At 34.7% G+C, this 11,930-nt stretch overlaps 1 protein-coding gene across 1 annotated transcript in view; it reads right to left on the bottom strand.

Moving 5' to 3' along the window:
- LOC107679186 (integrin alpha-9-like) overlaps positions 1-11,930 on the bottom strand; it is a 101,244-nt gene that overhangs the window by 62,240 nt on the left and 27,074 nt on the right. Inside the window, exons 6-11 of the mRNA XM_016474694.1 lie at positions 8,932-9,061; positions 8,769-8,854; positions 8,607-8,669; positions 7,369-7,506; positions 6,341-6,446; positions 1,432-1,526 (exon numbers count right to left, since the gene is read on the bottom strand). Coding sequence (XP_016330180.1) covers positions 1,432-1,526; positions 6,341-6,446; positions 7,369-7,506; positions 8,607-8,669; positions 8,769-8,854; positions 8,932-9,061 — 618 coding nt within the window. The remainder of the gene's footprint in view (positions 1-1,431; positions 1,527-6,340; positions 6,447-7,368; positions 7,507-8,606; positions 8,670-8,768; positions 8,855-8,931; positions 9,062-11,930) is intronic.

Here is an 11,930-nt window from a genome sequence, read left to right as displayed (position 1 = left end):
GGCCCTCTTGAATGTCATAATATTCAGGAAATAATAGATTTTGAATTGATGTTTGAACTTATTTGCATGTTTTAGTTTTTTGTCTTTTTATCCTCATTCCAAATGATCAGAAAAGAGGAAACCAACAATAAAACAGGAAAAAGTACTCAATTATTACTATATTACTGTACTATATAGTAGTAAAACGCATGTGAACAGTAGCCTACTTTTTGATCAGTTCATCAGTAATATTCAGGAAATAATAGATATTGCCCTGCCACCCCCATCCCCGTTGGGCAAAGGGTCGAAATGATCACTTGTTTGTGCTTCGTGAACACTCTCGCCTTGCACGGCGGCACCATTGCACTGCAAAGATGTACCGGGAGAAGCGCGATTATTAGACGACCGATCGTCATTTCCAAAAGGCAAATATTCCCCTTCAGAGTCAGAATCGGCGAATAACACTTGCAACACATCCTCACGGTACAACTTTCTGTTAGCCATTTGGCAATTTTCTCTCACAAATCTCACAATTTACTCGCACGCTATGAACTGAACTGCTTCCGCATCAAAGACACGATAGCTCACTTGCTCTGCTATTTCCTTCAACATTTTGAATAGGAACGTGACGTAATTTTGGTTTAGAATCGAAGTACTACATGTCTGCCATCTAGTGGTAGGGAATACAAATGAGATATTACACCATATTAGGAACTATAGTCTATTTTATTAAGCATGACGTCTTGTCGCAATTTTGCGACTTTGGCACTGATAAGCGATATTAACGATGCAGTTGTTTACAATACAACCGACACATGCCGTCGAGGTGAGGTGCGGGACGTTTAGACGCGCGCTAGAGGCGGTTTAGCCAATCACAACACACTGAGCTAGCTAACCAATCAGAGCCCATCGCCTATTTCTGAGGGCGGGGCTTCATAAAAGAAGGAAATGATCAGCCCATTTCTCAGAGAAGGGACAGAGAGGTGTGGAAAACAGGTACATTATGTGAAAAATAATGCGTTTTTAAAAAAACGAAGCGTTAACACATGTTAGACTGCACCCATAAACACAATCAAGCCTAGAAAAAACCCAGTGAACCACCCCTTTAACAATAATAAAAAAAAAAGACTGGGATTTGTATTTTCAGGTCTCTAAATCAAGTGTTGCTCTATGTGTAGCAAATAAAATAAAATATGATAAAATAAAAAATTACAACTAAATAAATAATAAAATAAAATATAAATAATGAAATCAATTTAAATAAAAAGTGCATACATTTAATAAAATAAAAACTAAATTGAAATAAAATAATTCTAAAACAAAATAAATAATAAAATATTAATTAATACAATACAATGAAATTAAAGAAAATACATTAAATTAATTACATAAAATACAATTAAAAAAATTTAAAGAAAATAAATAATGAATAAAAAGAAAATGGTTCATTACCATTGAGTACTTCTTAACTATTCCTGTAGCATCACCATGGTAGATGTAGACAGCTCCTCCATAGTCATCCTCTTTGGGGGCTCCAATCGCTACATCTACAACACAAAAGACAAACACAGAAGTCAATGAGAAAGATGGAAACAAGGGAGAAAGACAGAATGAATCGGGGTACACACTGTATATTGTAATATTATAATATTTACCACTAATTTGTTTGTCATTTGAGACAATTTTGAGGGATTTTAAAACCTTTTTTAATGTTGGGCAAACTTGTCTAAACTTGACTACAAGCAGTGTTGGGTGTAACGCGTTACTGTAATTAAATTACTAATCCACTGCAAAGGTAAAGTAAGGGATTACTGTTCATTTTTAGGTAATTTAATTACAGTTACTTATAAAGTACTTGTGTTACAAACTGTAAATAATTTCAACAGTTCTAAAATCAATATTATATTTGAAATCTAAATTTACAGTCTAAAGATAAAATTGAATGCAGCGTCTTTAACCCTCTACGTGTCGGCGTGTTCACTCAGTTTTTCCTGATTCACAGAGAAAACTCAGATACAGATAAGACTAAAATCAATCGAATCTAAAAAGGGCCTACTTTTATTTGTGTACACTGACAATAACAACAAAACATTGTGCTTTTGTAAAATACACAAAACAAACAAGGTGTGCTTTCTGCCGTCTCGGTTTCCGTGAGCAACTTTCTACGCATCACAAACGCAGCGAATACTTGACATAGAGACATGACAAATATGTCTATAGAAAGCTTGAAGTGTCTACTTTTAAATGAACAAATTCAAATCGGAAACAGATATTCTCTGATTATGTAATCCGTATGAAACTAAAGCGAGGTACAGTCTTTCCTTCCTTCCATGACTGAGCTTATTATATGCAGTCACCTGCGCGCAAACGCCCTCACCTACACTCTAAAAAATTATTCAGTGGATCTGTTGCCATTACTTAATTTAATGCATTAGTGCAAGTTAAAAATTACAATTTATTGATTTAATTAAACATTTTAAGTTTTAAACATTTTTTAATGAGTTGTCCTGATATCTTAATGTTGATAATTACATCAACGTAATACTGTGTGTAACTTCAACTTAAATATCTGTGTTAGTTTGTTTAAAACATTATTTAAGTTGTACTAACTCAATGTAATTAGCTCCATAACTTCATTTTTTCAAGTTCACGTTTCAGGTTCCCAGCATGCTTTGCATGTGACTGAATAATGAGCGGTAATGTAGAAATAAACTCATATTTTATGCATTTCTATTCAAGATCAGAACAGGAGAAGATTTATTAATGTTCAGTGTTCGGTTATATTAGTATTTAAAAGTGTTTCTGTTATGTTGGTGGTTTTTGTGAGATTACCATTGTGCTGAAGAGTATAGCGTTTGCTTAGGATGAGAACAGACTCACTGGGCATTGTCTTACATGCTGTTTCAATCAGAAGGCATTTGGTTAAAAATGCTTGAATCAAATTTAAAACAATGTGAAAAAACAACTTAGAACAACTTCATTTTTATGAGTATTCAACTTAATAATTGTTCGTTTTAACACAATGTTCTAAGTATATATATCACAATATAGTTTATTAGTTGAACTTAATTTCAGAAGAAGTTGCCTTAACTAAAAAAAAAAATGATGCAAACTGTTGCGTAAATTTTTTTTGTTGCGTCCAAACAATATTTTTTAGAGTGTAGATACAAAAAATAGATTAAAAAAAAATCAAGATTCATCTAATTTTCATCGTTTTTGAAAGAAGACCTACTTTTACCTCAGAAGAACAGCGCGATCTGACAGGGCTTTATTCAGCGGAGGAGATCATTTCTGTAATTTATTCTTACCTACATTCGTTAACGTGTTATTTTTACATAAACCTGTACGGATTTTACTAGTTGAGCTTTTCCTGAACATCTTGCCAAACTGAAATGTATTGTTTAACTTTTCTTAAGCTTTTTTGTTATTCAGATATTTATATTTGTTAACCAAAGAAGGTTACATTTTTTATTAAAATGTTTAAGTATTACACTTGTTTTAAAGCTAAAAGGCTAAACTATTCTATGTTTGACTCAAATTGAAAGAATAAAGAGTTTAATTTCTATTGTCTATGCTTTAAGGTTTATAGGGATTTTAAGATGTAGCCTAATTAGCGATTTGAATAATTAAGTTACTTATTGAGTAACTAAATTACTTTTCAGACAGAGTAATTAGTAAAGTAGTTTAAATACAATATTGATGATGTAATTAGTAATAGTAATTAATTACGTTTTGAAAGTAACTTACCCAACACTGACTACAAGTCTTTAAGTCTTAATGGGCTAGCAGTTTTAGCTGATGTTACTGCACAATCTGACATAATATAGAGTCGTCGTACACTCTGCCTTAGCTTTTACTCAAGATCTTATTGGGCTTATACAGTCTGACAAGCAGCAATCGTAAAAGTTAGAACAGAATACAGCACAGTGTGTAGCCGAATTAGGTCAGACTGTCAGAGACCTACGACTGGAATAGAAACGCTGGAGGTGGATTTGTGTATGTCAGGACCCCAATAAATGCCTGTTTGCCTTAAGCCCATCTCTGTTTGAGAGTCTCTCTGCTAAGTCACTTAATGGATACTTACGTGTTTTTGAGAGCCTGTAAAGGTCTGTGAAACTTCAGGGGGGTTGAAACCCTTGTGCATGAAAACAGCAGTACACATTTCACTACCACATATTTTCAATGTGCTGAGTTTTGGAAACTTTTACATTTCTGTAACAGCCATAAAATTATAAATCTGAAGCACTGGCCATTCTATACAATATTTGAGACAGATTGAGACTTATTTCCTGAGACTGGCTTATTTACATGCAAAATCGATAGGATTTTTTAAATGTTTTTGAAAGAAGTGTCTCATGCTCACCAAGGCTGCATTTATTTGAGCAAAAATAAAGAAAAAACATTTATATTGTAAAGTATTATTACAATTTCAAATCACTGTTTTCTATTTGAATATATTTTAAAAATGAAATGTATTCCTGTGATCAAAGCTGAATTTTCAGCATCATTACTCCAGTCTTCAGTGTCACATGATATGCTGATTTGCTGCTCAAGAAACATTTCTGATTATTATCAGTTATAAAAGTAAAATAAAATAAAAGCTAACAATGTAGGTACTATTTTTCCATAAGTAATACAAACAAAATGTGGATGATTTTGTATTCACTGTCTCTGGAGTGTTGTTGAATGTGTTGCTAATAAAATAAAGTAAAATAATAAAAATAAATAAAATAAAATGAAAACATGTAACAATAAAATAAAATAATGCAATAAAATAAAAACGAGGGAATACAATTAAAAATATCACAATAGTAAATTAAATAATAAAAATTACAACAAATACAATTAAAATTTAAATTCATTAATAAAAATAATAAAATACAATAAAGCACAAATAATGTGTCACATGATCCTTCAGAAATCATTCTAATATGCTGATTTGCTGCTCAAGAAACATTTCTGATTAATATCAATGTTTTTTGATGAACAGAAAGTTTAAAAGAACAGCATTTATTTGAAACAGAAATATTTTGTAACATTACAAATTTCTTTAATGTCACTTTTGATCAATTTAATGCATCTTTTCTGACTAAAAGTATTAATTTCTTTCAAAAAGAAAAAAAAAATCTTACTGACCTCAAAAAAATACCCAATAAGAGGCAGGTTAAATGCACAGGTTAACCTCTTGTAATCTCTTTATGGTTACAGCCTCCTAAAGCAACATTTACTACCACACTGACCCCTGAACAGTTTATTACAGATGCTTCTCAATACATATAGGCGGCACCATTTCATTACAAGGATTCTTGATTGCTTGAATTGGTTTCTTGTTCTAAGCACTGCCAACCCACTCGCTGTCCTACACCGGAAAGATTCACTTCCTGTTTAATCCGACACATCTGTCTCCAAATTCCTCAGGCCATTTTAATTAGCTTCATCAGCTCTAATTTCTTACAGTCTCATTGCCACATTAATGGATGCGTTTGGTCTGTTTATTATGTGATGGTCAGTTTCCCTAAACGCTTTCAGGAACAGTTACTGTACGAGAACACAGGACAGTCCGTACTAAAATTACAAAAAGAGGCGACATGCAGAAAATAGAGCTACAATCAAGCAATGCATCAGGTGAAGAGCAAATCCCGACGCCAAGAAAAGCCTCCGACTGGACAGCGGGGTGCCAGGAAAATCGAGAGTGAGAACACTAGTCATGAGGTTTGAATCTGCTTCACGTCAAAATATCTTTTCCAGTTACTTGACAAACAATGTCTGTCTGTCTCCAATACAGCGGAAATATGATTTTTGCAACATGTGCTTCTGTGATCATTTGAATTAAAGGAATATTCCAGATAAACTCAACTTGATGTGTATACTAACACACTTACAATGCACAGCTCAATATTTAAAACGGTTCAACTACCGTTCTAAAGTTAGAGTAAAGTAAGAGTCGATTTTTAAATGTTTCTGAAAGAAGTGTCTTATTTTAATCAAGGCTGCATTTATTTGACCATAAATATAGTGAAAACTGTAATATTGTGAAATATTATTTCAACTTAAAGTACGTGTGTTCTATTTGAATATATTGTACAATTTTCTTTAAATTTCTGTGGAAACTATAATACATTTTTTCAGGATTCTTTGACGCATAGCAAGCAAAAAAAACAGCATTTATTAAAAAAAAACTCACATTTGATCAATTTAATGCAGCATTGCTGAATAAAAGTTTTTTTTTATCTTACAGACTCAAAATACCCAAATACAAAAACCCAAAATATTCCTTATGTTAAAGGATTTTAGTATTGGAAGCTCATACTTTGCTCTGATGTGCAATCATTTTGAGCGCAAACAAATTTCGTACACTGACCTTGGTAGCCATCGTCATCAATGTCCCCAAGAGATGTGATACACTCTCCAAAATGAGCATTGTATGCATTGTCACCGTTCAATATTGCAACTTCCTCCATCACTCCCTGAACAAACAAGTACAAAAAACATTGTTTATGCTCAAAACATTTGTCAAGTTGAATGAAGACACTTACCTTCAAATCTAAGTCTTGGTCATTTATGGCATAATGCAACTTGGTCATTTATAGTGTTGTGCCATTCAAGTGTTGTTTATGACAAAATTGGCATCTTTAAAGGAAAATGTCCAAAAATAAAAATTTGCTGATCCAAGATGTAGATGAGTTTGTTTCTTCATCAGATTTGGAGAAATGTAGCATTCCATCACTTGCTCAGCAATGGATCCTCTGCAGTGAATGGGTGCCGTCAGAATGAGAGTCCAAACAGCTGATAAAAACATCACAATAATCCACACCACTCCAGTCCATCAGTGAATGTATGGTGAAGCAAAATATGCATGTTTGTAAGAAACAAATCCATCATTAAAACTTCTGGCTAAAATATAAGTCCCCTATCCATAATATTGTTTTCTCCGGTGAAAAAGTAGTCTGGTCTGAATCAGGAGAGAAATATGCACAGATCAGGAACCATTTACAAATGAATAAAGTCCCAAACAGCTCTGATGTGAGAGGATCACAGAGGATGGACTTTTTTTTCTGGAAGAAGATTTATTATGAATTATGGATTCGTATTTTGGCCAGAAGAAAAGGTTTAAAGTTAAAAAGTCTTAATGATGGATTTTTTCCTTCCAAACAGGTAGATTTTCACTTCACAAGACGTTAATTGATGGACTGGAGTCTTGTGGATTATTGTGATGCTTTTATCAGCTGTTTGGACTCTCAGTCTGACCATTGATCATTTTATCCAAATCTGTTCCGATGAAGAAACAAAATCATCTACATCTTGGATGGCCTGATGGCATTTTCAGCAAATATTCATTTTTGGATGAACTACTCCTTTAATAAGTAACACAGATGTAAGTGAACTCACATTGCCACTGCTGAGGTAAACAGAAACCTGGCCTTCATCCCGGATCTCGCTGTGCATGGGTGCTCCCACCAGCAAGTCCGACAGTCCGTCCGCGTTTAGGTCAACTGCACACAATGAGGAGCCAAAGTAAGAGCCCATCTGAAACCAAGCCGAGCCAAGAGCAAACGGGTCAGGTTACAACGCCATGCACAGGGCACATCACTCCTCCATAAGATGCATTACCTCAAAGTCAAGCTACAATTTAGCTACTCTGCCCATATTTGAATGTATATGAAGATGAATGAGAAATGAGAGCCAGTTTTCAGTTAACAGCTTAAATTTTTCACACAAAACTAGAGCATGAGTCATATATAGTACTTTAACCCTGTAAAGGCTGACTTATGAAATAATAGTCAGAAAAATAATTTAAATTTAAATTTATTTATTTGTTTTTAAATGAAACTGTTTACTGAACATTTAGACAAAACATTGTCTTTTTTGCTGAGCATCATATTTCATACATAAGGCTTTTATTTGGTGCAGTTGCTGATATTTATATGGCCAAAAAGTAAGATAAAATATATAAGTAAGAAAATAAATTATCTTTATTACAGTATAGCAGACTACTTCATAAAACTCTACAACAAAAATTCATAACATAATAACATAAATAACAGATGTCACTCTCATATCTCCCAATATGTCTTAGTAAGACTGATGATACTCTCATTTGATTTGTTTAAAAATTATATGGATAATCAAGTAAAGCTGAGTTGCTTCAGTCCAGTAAGTGTTTATCTTAAAATATTACAATGTAAAGGTTATACTTTATATAAATCAGTAAATTATTCACAGCAAGAGACAAGAGAACCAACCCCTGAAGGTGGACATTTTTACTATTACACTAAAAGGTCTTTTACTTGCCAAAAAAGCATCAATCAGGTGACAGAAGGCATGTACAGTAGTAGATTGTGTACAGAAGATTTTAGCTAAATTTTAATCATGTTGATAATCACAGGCCTTAGAAATGCATGTATCAATATAATACAGTAGGCTTTATAGAGATAATTATGCTTTTTGCCTTTTTAGGGTTTCGACAGTCCCAGTCCCTACAAATTCTCCAAAACAACTCTTTCTATGTTCTTCAGAAAAAAGAAAAATCTTTTCCTATTAAGTAACTATGATGGATTGTATAAACATTTTACATTTGGAATAAATTACGTTTGTAAATAATTAGAAAACCTGAGCATCATACTCACCATTTTCCCTGAGGCTTCAAATGTCTTCACAAGAGACGTTCCTTCGATTCTGAACATGTAAACCTAAAATATGGATGACAAAGTAGTTTTGGAAAGTCAAAGTGAGTGTAATGTAAACAGAACATGGAAGCAATGATGCAATTTCTGCAAGAAACCACTCACTTTTCCACCACCACTGTCTTGAGGAGCACCCGCCGCCACGTCTATGGTATTCGGGGAGGAGAAGTGACCAGCAGTCACAGCATACCCTAAAAAACACAAATCTGTGACGGACTGGCTACAGCATGAAAATTGAAGCGGTTATTAATATCTGAGCAGGTATTACCGAGGTAACTGTATCTGTGAGGACTCAGGTTGTCTTGATTTAGGTTGTAGAGAGTATTGGATGACATATTAAACACTTTGACCGTTCCGGTCCAGTAGTAAGAACCAGGTGCACCCATGATAACCAGCTCCTAAAAAATTAAACAAAAAGCAATAGAGATCCATTCAAAAGCCACCAATTTTTCACAGGAGAAAAACACTGAGCTGTTGGTGAGGCTCTGGTCAACTGAAAGCCACAAACTATGCTGTATTATCTGCTGGTAACCCCACCGTGAGCTGAAAGGGCGGCTGTCGTTTGTTGCTTTAATCACTCAATGGGGTCTTAAGCTGAAGGAGAACTCAAGCCTTTGAACTGTTTTAATTGCTCCACATTGTCACATTTCAAACAAGACAAGTCGTTTGTTTTACATGGCCACAGCGATGGATCACAACAGTAGATTAAGGAGCAAAAATGCCCTTCCTTTTCTTCCTTTTCTTTTTTTGTGATACTGTATAAATGTTTCAGGACAAGTTGTAAAGCAATGACAAATTTACTTCATTTAAAAGTAAGTAGTACATATGACAAAAATGTTTAATTGCTGAAATCAATACTAAAATCTAGAAGAGAAGTCTGTATTAGAAAATCAGAGAATTCAGATTTTTTTATACTAATATATTGCATATATGTGCAATAAAAATAAATATATAATATAATATAATATACACTGATGCTCAAAGTTTGCGGTCAGTAAGATTTTTTTAGAATAAACAAATACATTTATTAATATTAAAAATAATACATTTTATTTCAAATAATTGCTGTTCTTTTGAACTTTCTAATTATCAAAGAATCCTGAATAAAAAATGTGTCATGGTTTCCACAAAAATATGAAGCAGCACAACTGTGTTCAGCATTGATAATCAGAAAATGTTTCTTGAGCAGCAAATCATGATTTCTGAAGGATCATGTGACACTGAAGATAATGAAGTAATGATGCTGAAAAGTCAGCTTTGCATTACAGAAATTAATTATATTTTAAAATAATATTCAAATAGATAAGTTCTTTTAAATTGTTATAATATTCAAACAGTACTGTCAAAAGTCAATCATTTCATATTGTTTAATTTATTAATTTTTTGGCAATGCTTAGAAGCTTTCAAAAATCCCTATTAAAAAACAGAATGGAAAAATACTTGTGAAACCAAAGCCACTGAAAAAGTTGCGGGTCCCTGTTGTGCTCTAATCGACATACAGTATATAATTCAAAAACTGCACAATTTGTCATAAATGTTTGGCTATGAATCTTTGGTGGAAAAAAACATTTTCCCTTTTTCCGACACTCATTATCTCAGAGGATACAAATATAAAAGTGTGGGCACATGGAATATCCCTCATGTGACGAGGAAACAGGGTCTTTACATAGCTGTTTTGAGTTCTATCAAGCCACAAATGCTTTTTCCATTTCACAAAGCCTGACTGCTAAAAAACCCACACAAATGCTGTTTGACTCGGTCAGTCCTGCCAAACACGTAAAAACAGCACCTCCAGCTGAGCTGACAGCATTCAATCAAGACATCTGTTTAAGACACTTAAGGTCTTGAAGGTCACTTAAGACGTTCTGCCAAATGATAAAGTGCCATTACCATCCAAACTACAAAGCAGCCAATGCAGATGCCATTCTGCTATGGGTTAATTCCTCTCTGTGAATGTCCAATACTGACTGACCAGAGGTCAGCTTTAATGCAACAAGACAACAATAGGTCTGTTTGAAAACCTAGTAAACTGCCTTGCATTTCTCAGCCATCTCTTACAATACACAGTCTGATAAATGAATAACACCTCAGTAATCGCAACGTGCAGGGAGTGAGTTTCCAGTCATATTTCGTTCTTGTTTAAGAAAAGCAAAGTGAAGAGGGTCAGTGAGTGATCTGTGATGATATCGATGAACTGTTGGGCATCACATCTGTCAGCCTGTGTTCTCGTATTTGTTCCAGACATTACATCCAAAGCCAGGACTGCATGTTAATGGATTGGCTGCACTACAGAGAAAACCCTGCAATGGTCAACGTACAAAACAAAGGGCAAGTGGACAAACAATTCACAGCCTTCGGCAAACGTGTGCATCACACACAAGCTGTCTGAATTCTGTTCAAATTCCTACAGGGATCTGTTCAACAGAGGCCGTGGACACAAACCAACAGGCCTGCTGAGTTAAAGACTGGAATGAATGCAACCTTCCTTTAAAAGAGGTAGTTTAAATTTAAATTTTGTCATAATTTACAAAGCGTTCCAAAGCCATATGACTGTTATGAATGTTTTCATTTTTTTTTTCATACAATACGTGACTAGGGGCTTTCAAGCACAAATAAATAAATAAAAAAAATAAAAATTGATAATTAAGAAATTTACTTTACTAAAAGTAAAGTTAATGGAAAATAAAATACAAAATAAAAGTTAAAAATAAAAATATAATAACAGTATAGTTATTTCCATCAGTTCCCTTTCAGTCGGTCACTCTCGACGTCACGTCGGATGCTTTGGTGCCGATCTGTTTTATCGTTCTGCTCCTGACCTTCTGCTGAAAGTAAAGCTAGTCGAGTCAAGCACGCTCTTCGAGGGCTCTCGTGCTGGTGGTACGGCGCTTCAACGGCGGTGGTTTCCCGTGCTGAGTGGGTTGCACACATCAGGCTGCACTACCCCCTGTGTGTGTTGCAGACGGCCATCTCCCCTGTGCGCTTCAGCACACTAAAAGAGCAATTTCTATCTAAAAGAGGTTACACGGGTGGAACGTCTTTTTAAAGACGCGTCTTTTTACCTGCAAAGGGGCGGAGTGCCCGTGCCACTGCCTAGATCTAGGGTTCCCTCTGGTGGCAGCCGGGGGCGCCCTTTTTCTGTCAGTGGCCGGACTGGTCTTACGGTTACGGTGATGAATACCCCTCCGGGGACTCCCCATACCGCCGGCACTTCGAAACCAGTGGAGCTCTCGAAAGAGCAGGCTGGACCCTCCCGGGGGGTACCGA

This window comes from Sinocyclocheilus anshuiensis, unplaced genomic scaffold, assembly GCF_001515605.1.
Source record: "Sinocyclocheilus anshuiensis isolate Anshui unplaced genomic scaffold, SAMN03320099.WGS_v1.1 scaffold300, whole genome shotgun sequence".
NCBI lineage: Eukaryota > Metazoa > Chordata > Actinopteri > Cypriniformes > Cyprinidae > Sinocyclocheilus > Sinocyclocheilus anshuiensis.
The sequence above is the reverse complement of the archived record's forward strand: the minus strand, read 5'-3'. Positions and strand labels throughout refer to the sequence as shown.